The 17,585-nt window shown below is 36.9% G+C and overlaps 1 protein-coding gene across 1 annotated transcript in view; it reads right to left on the bottom strand.

Annotated features, from left to right (window-relative positions):
• Positions 1-640: 640 nt before the first annotated feature.
• The window catches only part of AFG1L (AFG1 like ATPase), a 71,184-nt gene continuing 54,239 nt past the window's right edge, over positions 641-17,585 (bottom strand). The window contains exons 11-13 of the mRNA XM_074896131.1: positions 6,897-7,037; positions 5,100-5,213; positions 641-4,356 (exon numbers count right to left, since the gene is read on the bottom strand). Coding sequence (XP_074752232.1) covers positions 4,222-4,356; positions 5,100-5,213; positions 6,897-7,037 — 390 coding nt within the window. The 3' untranslated portion in view covers positions 641-4,221. The remainder of the gene's footprint in view (positions 4,357-5,099; positions 5,214-6,896; positions 7,038-17,585) is intronic.

Below are 17,585 nucleotides of genomic sequence, written 5' to 3'. Positions count from 1 at the left end.
CACAAACCTCAGAATTTTTTTCTTTAAAATAGATGCATTATTAAAAAATTCATCACTACAAAGAGGCACGTGGTGTTTAGTTGATGGCATTTATTCTGTAACCCAAACAAGGAAACTAATCCACTCTGAGTAGCTGAAGTATTTTTTGCACTATTTACATACTTTACTGAAGTATTTTCATCCCAGAGCCTCAGCAAGCATCCTAGAATATTAATAAGTGAAGCCTGGCAGCACTCCAGTGTTAGCAAACAAAAAAGTAACATCATTCTCATTTTATCAACAGGGAAACTGAGGCACTGGGATTATAGAGATCCAGGCAACTGCAGAAAGAAAACTCCCTGGATCTTGATACTCAGAGACAGGTCTTGATGGAGTCTTCCTTGTTAGATGGCTGTTGACTGTGCTAAGCGCTGTCTGAAACCTAGTCATTTTTTTTCATGTTTAAACTGCTGCAAAATAGGTGACATCTATCCAGCTATAATATCATTATGATCACCTTTACTCAAAAAAAGCCATTAAAGGTTTTCCTTTTTAGATCAAAAAGTGACAACAGCAAGAAGTGCATCTTCAATCTCTCCAAAGACCTTTGGAAGGCTGTCTCATTATACCCAAAATACTGCAATTGTTCCCTCAATCTGTGCAAAGGTAAGTACTGAAAACCAGTAACTTTGAAAGACGGAATTGCATTATTTATTAAAAAAAAAGATAAGAGCTACTGCACAAGAATGCAAAATAAAAATACAGCTTTAAAGATAAAATGTCTATATGGTACACAGAAGCTGTAATTTAAATTTTCGGGCATTGGGATCATTCCTTTGTCAATCAAGTATTTGAAACAAGTTAGCTGAGAAATTCTCAGCAAAGATGTAGCCTTTATAAACCAACATGAAACATTTCACATTGTCTATAATCACAAGGATTTTACTTCCTGTGACAGCAAAATACCATACCACATCAATAAGGTTACTTGAAAAGACCTTTAAAAATATCTTGGCAATAACATATGCAGAGTGACTAAAAAAGGTAAATAAAAACTGGTTGCAGATCTGAGATGACATGAACTTGCAAGTTAAAAAAAACCTACAAAGCCAATACTTGAACTCAGGATAGAAACATCCAGCATAAATCCAGCAATTTTAAGGCTATTAAGGAGTGTGCATAATTAATTCACAGGCATCTCACTGTTTACATTTTGGCAAATACAGCATCTTAAAGTGGGAATAAAAACACAGACCGCTGCTGTCTCACAGCATTGAGGAGCAGGCCAGGCAGCAGGACATACCCAGTGTTGTCAGTCATGCCCCAGTGACAGATTCTAGCCAGCACCAGTTGCCCAAGTTCAGAAGAAGCCCCCTCAGATTCACTATTGAAAAGAGACTTTATGCATGCTACAACATCATCAGCAGCATCGTAAAATAAGCATATAGGACCTCACTTTCTTCAGGGAAGTAGACAGACATAAATATGCTTCTTCTGTGGTTACTGCGGAGAGATCTCTGTCCTGGCTTCTGGGCTGGCTGAGAAATTGGTCCCATCAATCTCTCCTTGTGGTCCTGACCTGAAAATGGCAATCCACACTCTGCAGTACAACCACAAATACTTCACAGTGATTTAAGCAGCTTTTCTTGTTTTCACCTCAAAACACTGCTGGAATATTCCCTATTTCTTCTCCTTGATTACTGCTGCTGTCTACCAATGACTCTCAACAGACAGCTTCCTTGCTGGTCAAGGAAAGACTGAACTATGGTTTTACTTAGCAATATGCCCTGGAAGCAGCACTGGCTCTGGAAGCTTTTGGGAACTTCCCTCCTGTGGCTTGACAAAGCTCAGCCTCCATTCCCAGAGGCTTTCAACAATACATCAGTCCCACTGCATTTAGGAGCATTCAAAAACCTGGGTTATCTAAGTTTAGCCTGGGTGCTCCGACTGCAGAAAAGCCTCAAATACCAATAGGCAAAGCTGCACCAATTTGAACATGAACAGATCTGCCCAGGGGGCTCCAGGGGCCCCCTGGTTAAAGGAGGTCGGTCACCACCCACACAGACCGTGGAGAAACACTTCACCTCCCTGGCCGAAGACAGTCTCTGCGGGAATGAAGAACTTGCCAGGACCTCCTCTCTCACATGTCCCAAACATCTCACCCGTGTTCTGCAAGCTTATGCACTTCCCCTGTACCACGTGACAGAGGACATGCAGGCTAAACATATAAACAGCTTTTAAAGGAATGCAAGTAAATATCTAGATGCAAGGTGCTTTAGGATACCTACGGCCACCTCCCATTTTCCCCCAATACATTCTGGTTCAGACAAGGCTGGAGGCATCTGAATGCTACTAGAAAAAAAGGCAAGACAAGCTCCAGGAGAGTTACCAGTGAAAGCCCAGGCTGATGAATACAGACTGCCACATATAGATATAGAACCACACACACTTAAATTATATATATTAGTTTTATCCATATTTATATGTATGTATAAATTAATTATACACGTGTGTGTATATACAGACACATATGCATGAATCTCAAGAGTCCCTCTGTTGAGAAACCTAATACAAATCTCTGAAAATATACATCAATTATTTGGGTATTTTTAAGTATAAGCAGTGTATTCTGACCGGGGTTTTCATAAATATGCGTTAGTCACCCTTGCGGGAATAACAACATAGTTGCGTAAGTTGTAAACCATAAATACAGGCTTTAAACATTCTTTGAACAACACGTATAGCCAGTATGAGTAACTCCCAGTACAATCAGAAGTGATCGCAAACAGGAAACCAGACTTGAGCATATGGCTCCAAAACACACGCATTGCTGTAACACACTCAAGTGCACGGGACCTCTCCAGTGCTCCCTGCCCCCCAAAGGTCCTTTTTAAAAGCTTTCTGTAATTGTGATGGGAGCAACAATTGAAACAATTTAATGAGGCTTAACAAAGACAGAGAAGAATATTTTTGGTAACAGGTACATTACAAGAAAAAGGTCATGTTGCAAAACCCAAGAAAACCCCTCAAATTTGGGGACAGTGTGTTATATATACCCTCCCTAAGAAATTAGGGCAATCTTTTCAGTCCCCCTGCATTTCTGGTGGCATCAGTCCACCAGTTTTTCCCTATTCAGGGTTTCTAAATGGGCTCTTAAAATGACTTTTTATAAAAATCCACTATAAGCCAATATGCGCAATACCGTATTTTGTTTCAGTTAGATTAAAACCAGGAATGACACAATTGCATTTTTTAACTAAAAGAAAGTTTCTAACTACAAACACAAGGATGGGGGATGTGTTTTGAGGTATTAGTTAATACCCCATCTTTTCCATAAAATACATTCCTATTGTAACATGATGAATTGCCTCAGTAGTACCATGTACTACTTGCCCCAGATCACGGCCGGTGTGCTAGCAGCAATGGAAGGTTTGATACAGATGAAACCTAAGAAAATTCAGGGTAGAGATATGTCACTGGTGTAGAGGCAGCATATCCAGGCTTGCAAGAAGTGCAAAATTTAGGAAGAGTATTAACTTGTACTTTTATGTTACAGTATACCCTGTCTTACCATAGTTTCTTTTCCCATCCACGATTACTTAAAACTTAATCCTATGCGGTTTCAAGTACCTTCAAGCTCCTCCTCAGGGTTCTCTATGGTTCAAACTGTTAGCTTTCAGTGAACCAGACTGAGCAACAGTCTAATTATAAGAAACTCTTAGAGCCTGAGAGTCAGCAGATTTTCTATTACACACAGAAAATAAGAGAAAAAAGCCCAGAACACACTACAGAGCAGCTCCAGGATTCTAGCAGGGACCTATACAATATCAGGAGTTTCATAAAGAAAGCATTTGATTTTTCTTTTGTGCAAACTGCATTGTACATGACAGAGGCAGTGCATGAATCACAAAGTGCTCTCTTCACGTGACATTGTAAGTCTACTGTGAACCCTGCACGGCCCATTAACTTTGTCTCTAGACCAATACTCCAGAAAAATTCTAATCCCATTACACTTCCTAAACATCAAAGTTGTTTTTACAGAAAAGAAAATTAAGGCAAAATTTCACATGTCCACACACTGGTGGTACAGAAAAATAACCAAGTCCTCATTTCTTCAGCACAAAAAACAACTGATGAAAGAAAACATGGTCCAGATGATAAAGTGCAATTATTATTTCAGTTGTGCTAAAAAGCATTCCAATTCTGTAGTTTTACTTCTTGGTGATTTTATTAAACTTTTAATTATAATGGTTTTTTGCTTCTGTCCCCATCTTTCCAGTACTGTTCAGTTTGCATTTCTGTAAGCCGTGAGACAGTACGCTGAAAGGCAAAGAGTTCCTCTTCTCCTGTAAACATGGAAAGTCCTTTGGCAGAATCCTATGTGAATACACAAAAACAGCACCACAGAACTGTGAGAGACATAGCTGTACTGAAGTGCATCCTACCTAACTCCTAAGGCTGAGTACTTTACAGGCTTTGGCAATATGAGACAGCAGCATGGCACCATAAAAATAAAATTAATGTTCAAAAATTGAAGAAAAACACCTATTTCAGCCAGGTAGTCGTCTGAAGGAACATAGCAAAACAATAATTTGGGTTTAAAGCAACATGATGCTTTAAACATGATGTTAAGCATCTATTTTCATTTTTCTGTTGACTAATTGTGTATTGATTTAGACAAATAATTTAAAAATTCGTTAATAACTAGGTTATAGGGAAAAGGAAAAACAGAATAAACAACAGGCAACATAGTATTGTTTGTGAGGATTTGTGAGAAAATCCTATACAGTCTAGAAAGAGGTAAATCAGACCATCTTTTATTTTTGTGTTTTAAGTGTAGGAGCTAAACTTAAATCAGTAAATCATACATGATTGAACAGATATGATGATTAACAATCAAAATGACCCTAAAACTTACACAAAATGGTTCTATATATTGTGACATTTTCTTCTGACTATGAATAAATAACATGCAATTATGAAAGCAACAGATACACTGCAGAAAAAGCAGCAAATCAGTAGTTAAATGTTTACTTGATTCTTCTTCCTAAAATTCTGCTGTAATTATGAGACCAAAACCAATTCTGTTACAAAAGGGAAACGATGTTAATATCATGTACCTGGCTCAAGTCCAAATCATCCATCAACACTCTGTTGTCCTCTAGCTCACCATTGTCATGTTCTACCAGGAACAAGCTCTGGAGAGGAGTCACTGCAGAACAAATAATACGCACCTGAGAGAAGAAAACAGACAACAATATCATCACTTGGGCTTTACAGAAAAGGGATAAAATACATATTTTATTAAAAACAAACTTCAAATTACAACCTTGGTTTTTTCCAGGTGTTTTCACCTTCTCTTATGAGCACTACCGTTACAGATTTACCTTAAGTCATTTAAAACATTAACCTTTCACGATCTTTTTCTCATAACAACTCACATAAATTTTACTCAGAGAACAGTATAAATGAGCTATTAAATACTCAGAATATCTGCTATACAGGCCATGAGTTCACAAACAAGTTTACTTTCTAAAATAACAGCTATAAAGTATTAGTAACCAATGCTTTCTTTTCCTCCATAGTTAGATTCCTCTCAGTAGGTAAGTGCACTTCACACACACATATTTCCATCTAAAGAATATTTAAATTCCAAACATCCCAGAAGGCTGAGCAGAGCCACTCTTGCTTTCACCTATGCTACTCAAGTGCACATTATTTGCTAATAAAAATAATGATGCTGTTTCCATGTCTGCTGGTCATACAATGTGAAGTGAGATACAGTATCTCCTGGGGGCTGCAATGAAGACGGACTGAAGTATTATTACAGAAGGAGACACTTGTTGAGAGCATGCAGGCAGAATGTTTGCATTGTGGACAGGTCTCCACAAATACACTCTCTTGGGTATTTTTTCCAAACAGCTACTTGTGACAGGAGTTTAATACTTATGGTTTTCCTATGGAAGAAGTAATAGAAAGCAGCAGTTTGCTTGCAATTCTTAATGACAGTACATAGATAGAGCAGACACACCCCACCTCATTCCTAACACACTATTATTAATTTATAAATATCTGCATATCCTCTTAGAACTGTCCATTTCCAAGTCATAAAGCACAAAGAATCTAGCTGACTTGAGTGAGACTACTCCTATACTTAGTTAGTTCAGTACCTTGTTGAATCAGGGCCTTTCTGATCATCTTGCCAGGACATTTCTTGAAAAAAAAAATCTCAGTCGATATTTTCTCATTGCATAAATATTTAAGGGTGTGCATATATAGTCACACATAAGACAGGTTTCATAACTGGTATTACTTTTACAAAAATATTAAACATGAACTTCTGTTTTTGTAGCTCTGATTTTGCTTCCATGACTGAAACCTCTGTAAATCCACATGAAGTACTGCATTTATTATTACTATTCCATTAGCAGTTCTGCAACCTAATGTAAAGCTTACAGTGACTGTTTCCTTTAAACTTAATAATGTAACTGTATGATTAACTCCTCTCTACCCTGTTCAGGAAGGCACTGATTCCTGACCAACTGCCCATACAGATTAAAAATTTAAATTTACTCCAACACAGTTGGCAGTACAATCTTTTATTATTAAAATTATGACATGGCTTCTGTGGCTTTCCTGGGTTAGGAAAGAAATAACATCCCTATTCAAGAACAACAGATGAGCTCAGGCTTATATTTATGGTCATGCTTAATACAGAAATCAAAAAAAACCCACCCTGCTTATTTGCCTTTATTGCAATGGGGCCTTTTTTGTGAAGCTGGAATGATGTTTCTTTGCAGTGCTACTTCATTCTGCTTATGATCACTACAGAAAGCCGTACTTCAAACCAGTTACAACAGTCAGGGTTTAGGGCTCCCAATATTACACCTATACACAAAGGAAAGTCTTGTTCTCACCTTATGCTCATAAAAGGTATCAATAAGAGTAATGAAACGACGAGCTTGTGTCCTTTTTGCCATTGTAAGAAGTGGTATGTCACGAACAAAGACTGTGTCAAAATGCTTTGATATCTCCAAATAGTCACTGGCCCCAAGAGGCTGAAACAAAACAAACCATAAGAAATGGAAACCTGTGATAGAATGATACATAAACAGTGTATCTTGAAATACTACAATTACAGAAGAGAGGGTGTAAAGTCCTGATCACATTCTTATTTTTGTTTCTTCACATCTTGCTTCAGGAATGCTTGTTTGCTCTTACTGACATAAGTCTATATGGGTGCTCATTCATACTGTCAGCTTTACCTGAACAGTGGTTCAATAGTTAAAAACGTGGTTCTTCTGCATCCTAACAATGTTATGATCTCTCTGACAACCTCAAACAAAATAATCACTATAAACCATAATTCACAGAAGAAAAAAACATGGTTAAGCTATAAAGTCACCTAAAGCATAAATAATTTGAACAGCTATTAGGATGCTTTCCTAATAGGTTTTAAACGCAAATGCATAGGCCAGTTACTAAATCATAAGTAGACCTGCATTTAGTTCATGCAAGACTAACCCTGAAAGCATCAGGAAACAGATAAAAATACAATTTGTAGCAGTTGCTTTTTTCATGGTTACACCTGTAATGCTGAAATAAAAATACTTAACTTAATAATTTCTATTTGTGTACCTAAACCATCAACAGAAGATACACACAAATAGTGGCAGCTCATTCAATACACATTCAAATACATTCATTTAAAATTACTTTTCCATTACATGGAAGATGATTTTTTCTGCAAGCTTTACCCTATCAGTACTGCAGGCAGTAGCAATAGTCATCACATTTAGCAGAAAAACTTCATACTTCTGAAACTTCAGGACCTTCGACATAACTACTCCACAGAGCAAGATCAGCAGCATTTTGCATGATAATGTCACAACTCCCTTCCCAACTAATGAAATGTGCTGTACCAACAGTATAATATGGTTATAAAGCACTGCAATACTGCTAATATATTAAAAAATGGTAAAAAACTTTCTCTCCTACTGAAATTGCAAGACAAATTTGCTGTAGGCCAAGCATAACTCCTTAACTAGAACCTTTCTGCAAGAAGTTATTTTGAGCAATGATTAATGGCTGTCCATAGCCAGGACTTTGGGTTTTATTTAGATGCAAGAATGAAAAATCTGTAGAAATGGTCTATACGCAAGCACAGGAGAGTGAAGCCCTGATGACATTTCAGAAATTCTTCTGAAAATTAATGGGAATAAGCTAGAGCTTCTCACCAGCTGATGCCCCAGGCAGGTATTAAAGCCTCTAAGCCAGTTCTCCCATTTGCAGTCTCATGAATCACCCTGCTTTCCCATTCACAACCACACAACCTCCCTCTAACATCTATGAAAAAGAATCATTACAGAAACTTTCAAGTATTTTTAGCAGAGTTTAAGAGCAGTATATACGATATCCTCTCTTCAAAGTTATATATGTTGTTTATTTTCTGACTCCATTCCAGATCCCATGCCACTACTATGGACTTCTTAACCAGAAACCAAGAAACCAATTATCACGAAGACCACTAGCAACAGCTTCGTGCATCACCTCTGAAAAAAATCTCATCTGTACAAAGAAGAGCTGAAAAAATGTTTTGATGAACTAAAGCATGAAAATGTTCGAGAAAATGAAAGGAACTCCTGGATGATTACAGATTGAGCCCACCACATCTCTCACTATCAGATACAAGTGATAGCTAGCTGGACAACGATCGTTATCAAGTGCAAAAGAAAACAAAGGAAGCACTAAAAGCAGCACAACTAGGATGCCGCTGGAGATTTTAAGATTAGTGGTAAACAAACGGTTCGGTAATTTTTATTCCATACTTAAGACTGAAGTACTGTTAACTACAGAAGAGATGAAGTATGCCCATATTCTGGGACAACAGCAGTGATCTAATTGCACGTGAGAAAGGAAATAAATTTTCATGTCTCTCTTCAGGTAAGACATGGCAGACATCGCTGCTATTCAGGTTCATTCTTTCATCACATGAAGAGCCCAAGCATTCTTCTGCCAAAGCCCAAACCCTGAGGAACTATTCTGTCTTGACCCAATGGGATTTACTTTCTCACCCAAACCATATGAATATACCCTCCTCATTTCCAATACTATTCCAACACTACATCAAATATTAAAAGTTGATTCCTAAAATAAATAAATAAGGCTTCAAACTTTTGCAAAATCCACAAACTGAAGCAGCCACGCTCTGAGCTATACATCTAAAATCTTGGTAGGCACCTTAGTGGATATCCAAACATGAAAATGAAAAGCCTGAGGAGTCAGAGGGGGGAAACAGGTGGAGGACAAAAATAAGACTAATGCATTTTGAACAGGAAGAAAAGAAGATGGAATACTTCTTTTGACTTTTTTTTATATAGACATAAAACCACAGTTCATAGAGGGTTACAATATGTATCTTTATCACAGCCAAACAAGAATTCAATCTAGTTCAGCAGTGTCAAAAACCAGCAATTCAAAAAACTCCTCTAATTAATGACATAAAAGGCAGATCATTTCAAGCTGTTTAACAAGAATTTCTGAAACACCAACACCAGCACTAAACGATAGTATTCTGTAAATGTTGGCAGAAACGTGTCTTTGGAGACTCCAAAATCTTACGATCAGAAAGATCTGAGCCTAGCAGCCATAAGTATCTTAATAGTCTGTACCTCCCTGCCAAGACTCAACTGAAACTGAGTCAGCCAGTTTGTTATTATATATGGCTCAGCTGGCATCAGCTGTAGTTCTTTACATAGAGGAGTTCTCAAACTCTCTCCTTTTAGAGTTTAGAAAGACATAACCCCGGAGATGAAGACAAAGCTTTTAATCCTGTTCTTAGTGTGACTTACCTTGGACAAGTCCTTTAATCTTCTTCTGCCTTACTCTACTCACTGTACAAAGAAGGAATCACCAGCAAATTTGCAAATGCTCCAGGCACAGTTTAAAGCCCTTGTTGTATACCTCTAACCTTGGTATTGGGCTCAATTTCCATGCTGCCTGCAATTGCTTCAAAGCTTTTCTAACTCACCAACTACACTCAAAATGCTCCAAATGCAGGAGCCAACGACATGGGGGCACCCTGACAGCTCAAGTCACATTCTCACCGGCCTTCTGCCCTTGCAAAACTGGCATGAGGCTGGTACAACACCCACGTACCAACTCTGTGCCACACAGGAAAGAGTCAGGGAAAATGGGTTCAAGGCCAGGTTACAGCACTGCTAGAGATTCTGGCTGTACTGTCCATATACAGAAGCTCCACTGAGGAGCAGTCCTGCCCTCACCTTTACAGTATGGTCTACTAGCCCTTTTTCCTAATCTTGCAGCTGTGTCCTGACTGCCAGCAATACAGACTTGGACTAGGTAACCAGACTAGTGGCAAATTATTTTAGATGCTTAGCACTCTCCTCTGCATAACCCTCCAGGGCTGAAATTTATTTTATGAACCTCAGCAAGTCACAGACAGTATTTCATTTTAGTTGCTAGTACACATGAAGGTATTACTTCCTCTGAAGTTGCTAACGAAGCTACAGATCTTCCTAATATTGATACATATATATGTAATCCTCTTATTAGAAGTTTAGCCTGATTAATCTGGTCCTCTGAACAACATTCTAAAAATAACAACTTGATCTGGTGTGTGTTTCTGGTACTGTCTGATCTTTTTTGTTTCATCAATTACCTATCAAAAATCAGCTTCAGAACCGTAACACATTTATCTAACAACTGTTACTTACCATTTGTTACCAGTTCTTTCACATGCTGCAATTATTTTTGGGGGAAAAAAACCATTAAGAATCTTTCTTATGGTATTATTGTTTCTGCATGTGTATACAAGGTAAAACTGTTCTAGATTTTTGTCATTAACTCTAATGCCAGGAGTCAGTATTTTACAGGCATCATACTAATGCAAAACGCATTAGCACGAACATGAGCTACCCTCCTGACAAAGTGTTTACTCCACTTCAGCCTGCTTGACTGAGTTCTCACCTTCATTTGTTTTTGTTTCTCTGTCTACTTAATGCATTTTCAGCTATCATCATCTCAGTTCAAGTAGGATGTTTATTATTTGGAGCTCTCTGTGGACTGTTTTAAGAGTTAGTCGTCTCCTGTTTCTATTATATATTCCATTTAATTAAAGTATAAAGCATCCTTTTTCTTTGTTGACTCATCAGTGACAGAGGAGCTCATCTTTTAGAGATTGTCTGAAGAATACAGAATGCTTTATGTACGTTAGAAAAAGATATTTCATCTCAAGAGAAAATTTTTTTTTGTTGATGCTGGAAGATATTCCAGGGTCAGTTCCAATAACATCCTGAAGAGTTGTGACTGACAATGACTACAACTTAATGCAGACAGTCCAGCTTCCTAAACTTTCTAAAACCAAAATACAGTTTAAGACTGGATAATATTTACAACTTAGACATTAATTAATAACAAAAAATTACAAAGCTCTTTCTGTTGTTTCCAAAGGAGCTACACTCTCTCACTAGCAGGGCTGATTGAATATAGAGCACTGAGGTAACATTTCAAGTTCATAATTCAAGAAAGGAACAGAAAAACCTAAGGCATGATCAGTGATGCAGCTGCACGTTTAAATAAAAATGTAAGATAGTTAGGGCATAGCTAACTTGGTTAAAAATTTAAAGACACTGATGGCAGTGAAAATCTATTGGAAAGCTCTGTAAGTTACAGGCAAAAATCAGAAGTTCATTTGAAGCATTATTAATAAACTGAGAATTTAATTAAGAAGGCAATTTCTTATCAAGTTTTACTGAAGGTTCTGGTGGCAAAAAAAAAGGCATGTCATTGTGTAATTAAAGATGACATCAGATGGCATACCGAGGAAAGATTAAAATAACATGCGGTTTTGTTTGAAGCTTCCTAACTAAGCACTATGAGTTGGCCTGCAATTTTAAAATCATTACTTTAACTTGTTTGAACACTACTTGACATGAGGCTGTACAACTTGTTAAAATAATCACCAACTGATGCATTATTCTTCCTTGTAAAATATTCTTTAAGGTATGTTTTAGTTACTAAGAGGGAAGACACCAAAAATAAACAGAACAATTACGTTTCCAGCAGTAATTACACAAATGAAAGCTGTATTTTAAAAACACTATTAAAGCTGAAAATTCAGATGCTGATGTTAGAAAGCAGTTGCCTGTGCACCCTTCATCTTCATCTTTTGGACATAGGCTATAGTCTTGACTTACATTAACTGATACTTCTTCCCCCTCTCCCAGGACCCTTGAACTACCAAGTATGCAGAACAGCAGTTCTCATATAGTGCACACTTACTAATACGTGTTTCGTCCTCACTTCTGGTGTGTCACAAGATCTCATTTTTCATAGACTTTTCCAATGTTTGTGTGGGTGAAGAATTATGCATTTCTCCTTCAGCTTCTGTAAACATAACAGCTAGGTACTTCACCTGCAATAATGAATTTGTCTCCACAACTACAGCTGTGAATCAGGAAAGTGATACTATCTCCATTTCACAAACAGAGGACAGAGAAATTAAAGCTAAAAGCATATGTGAGCTCTTGATGCCAGGTTAAGGACCTCTGAAAGTTGATTTTTCAGGTTTCACAGAACACTACCAATTCAAAGTACAATGTCTGCTGCCTTCAGTTACAGCCATGACTATGGCAGTCTAGGACTCAGTGCCTCAAGAAGAATCTCCAGAAAATTAACATTACAATTGTCAACACTGAAAAGGTGGGGTTTTGGTTGGGTTTTTCTGGTTTTCCTTTTGTTTGTTTGTTTGTTAGTTTTTTTTAATAAGAATAGCATCATGCACTAACTCTGGTGTGGACTATGATGGAAGCCAATTATGCAAGGCAGCATTCAGCTGTATGTGATCATGAAATTAAAATATCACATAGCACTGATTATTACTGTAGTGCCGATGCAGAAGGAGGGACAAAGTCAGAAAACACAAGCAACAGTCATTTTATAATTTCCTAACTGCATTTTGGTGTTGATAGCACCTTGTCTTTCTTATACCCACTGCACATCCTTAATGTAAGTTGTTTTCCAGCTGTGACACCCACATGGGTGATCAGTAGAGCAGGAATCTGAGATCTATAAATCCTGGGGTAGAAGATATTTTCTGGATCAAGTACAGCCCCCTGCTATCTCAGGTTACCTCATCACAGAATCCTGGTAAGAACTGCTTTTGCATTATCTTACAGCAGAAGTTTTTTTGTCACATTTCTCATAATAGACATTTGTTTCAGACCTTTGCTCTTCTGCTGATTAAGAAGATGCTTGTAACTTCCAGCTTTTTTTTTTTTGGTAAACATAAACAATTTTATATTAAGTATGACAGTGCTATCTACTAACTGAAACAGTGTTTTTCCATTCTTGGTCTTTATTTGGGGTGACTGATTAAGTAATTTTTTTTTTTTTCCTTCCCTTCCCATGGGGAGAACATGTATACCACTCTCACCTAGACTCTCCCAAGTACACCCTTCCTGCACCCACTCTGCTTGAGTTCATTTTCTTGCACACAGATGAATACTGCTTCAGTCACGGATATTTCCCAGTTTTATCCCAGTTGAGTTGAAATGTCAGTCTCACTAGAACATGCTCCTATGTTCATTCATCATTCAGCACAATCACTCCCACCTTAGAAGAGCTTATCTTCTAAATAGCCACAGACATCCATGCTGAACCTACAAGAAGTAAGATGTCTCAAAGACCTATCATCTGGTCAAAGCTGGTTACAGACTGGAGGAACAGCAAAAGGCATGTTTCTGCTCACAGAGCTCTCACTGCCAAACTTCCAGTTCCAACTCCACAAAATATGGCATATGTCAACAAAAAGAATAGTTAAGGATTAAAAAAAAAAAGTTTCTATTGCTTTGCAAAGTACGCAAACAAGCCCACAAACAATTTCAACAGGTATAAGCAGGCAAACCACGAAAGGTCATAAGAAAGAAGTGTATATACATCAAAACTACATGTAAAGTTTCCCTTAAATAAGCTGCTAGATTGCAATTCAAGTGATTTTGGGATTTTTTTAAGTTTTCAAAAGAACCTAGAAACTATGAGAATTATTACATCATTCTATAAATACTGGCATTTACTGTTAAGATTTCAAAACCATGGTCAACAAAGCTTTACAAAAAAAAAGTACATTCAGGCATTTAAGAAACAAAAAATTGAATTAAAAAGGCAAACCCTTAAAACTACAATCGACTTCAAAAATCTTGTCTTTGTGTATTCCCTGGTCTATAAAGTATAAGATCTAAAACCTCAAGGTTTATGCAGCTTTCGCTGAAGGAAGTGCTTTCAAAAATTAAGGCCTGATATACATTAAATAAGGTATATAACAGAAAGGAGTTTTGACTAACAATATTACTACGTTACAGTATTTCTACCTGAAATAAGTTTATTTCATAAAACATACTTGTGAGTTACATAAGGCAACTTTTCTGGGGTATTTAGAAACTGATTAAATTCTTAAAGCAAATGCAGCTCGTGAAAGACATTCTCAGCCCAGCACCGAAGGTGCAAAAGCTAATCTCCTGCTGTGAATAAAGCTGGGATCAAGATCAAACTAAAAAGTTCTAAAAATTCTAGATTCGAAAATGTTACTGAAAATAGTGCTCAGTTCTGAACAACTCTGTGGTATGTTTATTTACAGCTACACCTGACAATCCTAAAGATGGCACCAAATTATACAGTGGATACATTTAGTAGTTTTTAATGAAGATAATTTCCTCAAAATTGTTCAGAATCATTAAACTGCAAATGCAGCTGAGTTGTGTCACCATGTAGGGGAGAAATTCAACTGACTTAAAGACAGACACATGCATTCCAAGATCACTTGACTTTGAAAATGACAACTTTTTTAAAAACAAACAAACAAGAAAAAAAAAAAAATCTTAGTTACATCTTTCATCTTGAAGTGCAAGCTATTCAAGTTAGGAACCACATGTTCCTCCCAGTCTGTGCAGTGCACCTTTTGCAATGGATCAACAACCTAACAGAAACCGTTTGCTTCTTTTTTCTTGTGTTAATCTACAGAAACCCTCTGTGTTGCCAATCATAGAAATGCTAAACAACCTCTAGAAAAAAAAAAACCTGCAGCAAGACAATCTTTTAGAAGAGACATTAAATTTATTGTCTTAGCTTTATTATGCTGTAGTATGTTCAATAATGGTTAGGAACCCAAATTCCCTTGCTCTGTTTTCCAGCTCAAACTGAAAACATGACCTTATTTCAATTACTTCAAAAATAGTAAGGCCCATAGATTCATCTAGCCCCATATCCCCTAATAGAGGCCAGAAGCAGTTGTCTAGGGTGAATATAGGAATAGCGTATGCATTTGGCAATACTGTGCTGATACACTTTCCCAGGTACCAGTGACTTGTTGCTCATGAACTTCCATGCATTTCTGGTGTTAAACCTTTTGCATTTAACATGACTGTCTTTAGTTTACCCATCCACAAAATCAGTTTTATAGATATACTTTCCTATCATGTTAAGACACAGTGTTCTTTGGTACCTGGAAGTTGGATGAAAGGATGTATTTAATTACCTAATTAAAAGACTATAGGATCCATGAAGCAAAGTTATTCAAACTTTGTAAAGAAAAGGTTAAAATATGTTTGAGTACACTACAAAGTCAGCATTCCCAGCAGAGGGCACTAGTTGCTATGCTCAAGTGAGAGGAAGACTTTAAAAGATAATACTGTGAGGAAGACCGTGTATCTCCTTACTCCCTTAGGACCTTGGAAGATTTCATATACATTACACTGTTGTCTAAATTATTTATACCAACTCAAGATTCAAGCCAAACTGTCACAATTACCAGTTTTTAAACAAAATTTTAAAAGGGAAGTGAAGAAAGAGGACTAGCAGAGAGTGATTTTTCTAAGGCATAATGAACACTGACCTTTACGTGTAAACACTGAGAAATGAAACTGCTCTGATGGGGTAGTAAGATTTACATTTGCATGATTGCTAGTTTATGACATTGAAATTTTAAAATCAAGTTAATATGTACATTTTATTTTAAAAAGTATTTTAATCTGAACTTTGGATATGCATACAACTGCTGAGAAAAGGGATAAGGAAAAAAAAAAAAAGGGTTTTTTATAAACCCTCTGTTGAGTTCAAGTTATGAGATCTGACCCTCCAAAAAGCCTTCGAGGTTTCTAAGGACAATTACAAACTGTGTTTGCTTGTCAAGAACCAGCTCCTTAGAAAGTACTACTATGGTGATCTTTTATTCACACATTAACTCAATGAAAAAATTAACTAATTATGTTTGCAACAACCTAACTCCATTGGTAAATGTATCCCTCCTTGTACAGATGGAGAAACTGACAGGAAGAAATAACTGAAGGCCACAAAGAATGGAGGAAGTTTACTGTTAGCATTAAAATTCAGGAACTACATGTTGGTATTCTGCTCAGTGCCTCTCCCAGCCTTCTCTGGCTACATTTACTCATTTTATGAGGCTTTAGAAAAAATGGTGTAATAAACATTTTGATAAAAAACAACGATATTTTTCCTGGATAATTACACTGGAGAAGCACATTTACAGGACTCCACCCTAAGTGGGTAGGTAACTACTTTAAAGCCACCACAAAAGCTACCGTGTGCCATACTGCCCCATAAACCCTGGTGTGTTGGATCTGAAAAACTGCTTCCCATTTTGCTCTAAAGCAACTAAAATAGATCAATATCCTCTCATCCAGCATTCTGTAGTTTTCCATATGTTCACATAAGCCAGTAAAGCAAAAAGGCTAAGTTTATGGATTTGATTTTAACTAAATTAGCTAAAACTTGAAATTTTCCTCAACTGGGAAACTATGATTTAAGACACGCACACAATAATGTAACATGATGTTTTCCACCAAGTCAACTGCATGTCACATCAGCACTGCATACAATATATTCTCTGTATTTCATTTTTATAAACATTAATGGACAACTGGTAATTACCACTATCTGATGCCTTACTTCAGACAGAAATAACTCCTTATATTCTTGACATGAAAAAATTTGATGTTCACATGAAACAAGAAAAGACAGACTGTAATACTTGAAGGGCACCAACTCTATCTCCCAAGGTCTTCAGGTATTAATTACCAAAGCAGCTATTTTGAAAATTCCACTTAAAGCTAGGAGATGTTTCAAATGGTATAAAATTACCAATTGCTGATTTGCTGTTTTCATCTATTATGTATTGGCTGACATTTCATGAAATTCTGTGATACCAAAGTGGAAAATGTTTTAGTATCTCCCTTGAAATAATAATCAAAATTGTTTTAGAAGGAAACATCACTGAATTTGAAAAAGTTTTACAGACTGTTCAGATGAAATATCATATTATAAAAGCTACTGTCTAAATAAATGTCTGAGCAATTTCAAACACATCTCCTTAGTCCTACACCAACAAATGTAAATAGAATTTTTACTCTACACTGCACTGTAACAGTTATCCAAGACCAGACCAGAAGACTTATTGTTGTAACGACGTGAAAGCAGAGTCATTTGGGTGAAAAGCCATTTCTCCGACATAACCAAAGCATCCATCCTTGCACACATGGAATCTTGCAAAACTTCAATTCTTGAAAAACTTA

Source organism: Athene noctua, chromosome 1 (assembly GCF_965140245.1).
Source record: "Athene noctua chromosome 1, bAthNoc1.hap1.1, whole genome shotgun sequence".
In the NCBI taxonomy this organism is placed as follows: domain Eukaryota; kingdom Metazoa; phylum Chordata; class Aves; order Strigiformes; family Strigidae; genus Athene; species Athene noctua.
Note: the sequence above shows the minus strand (reverse complement) of the source record. Positions and strands in the feature narration are given on the sequence as shown.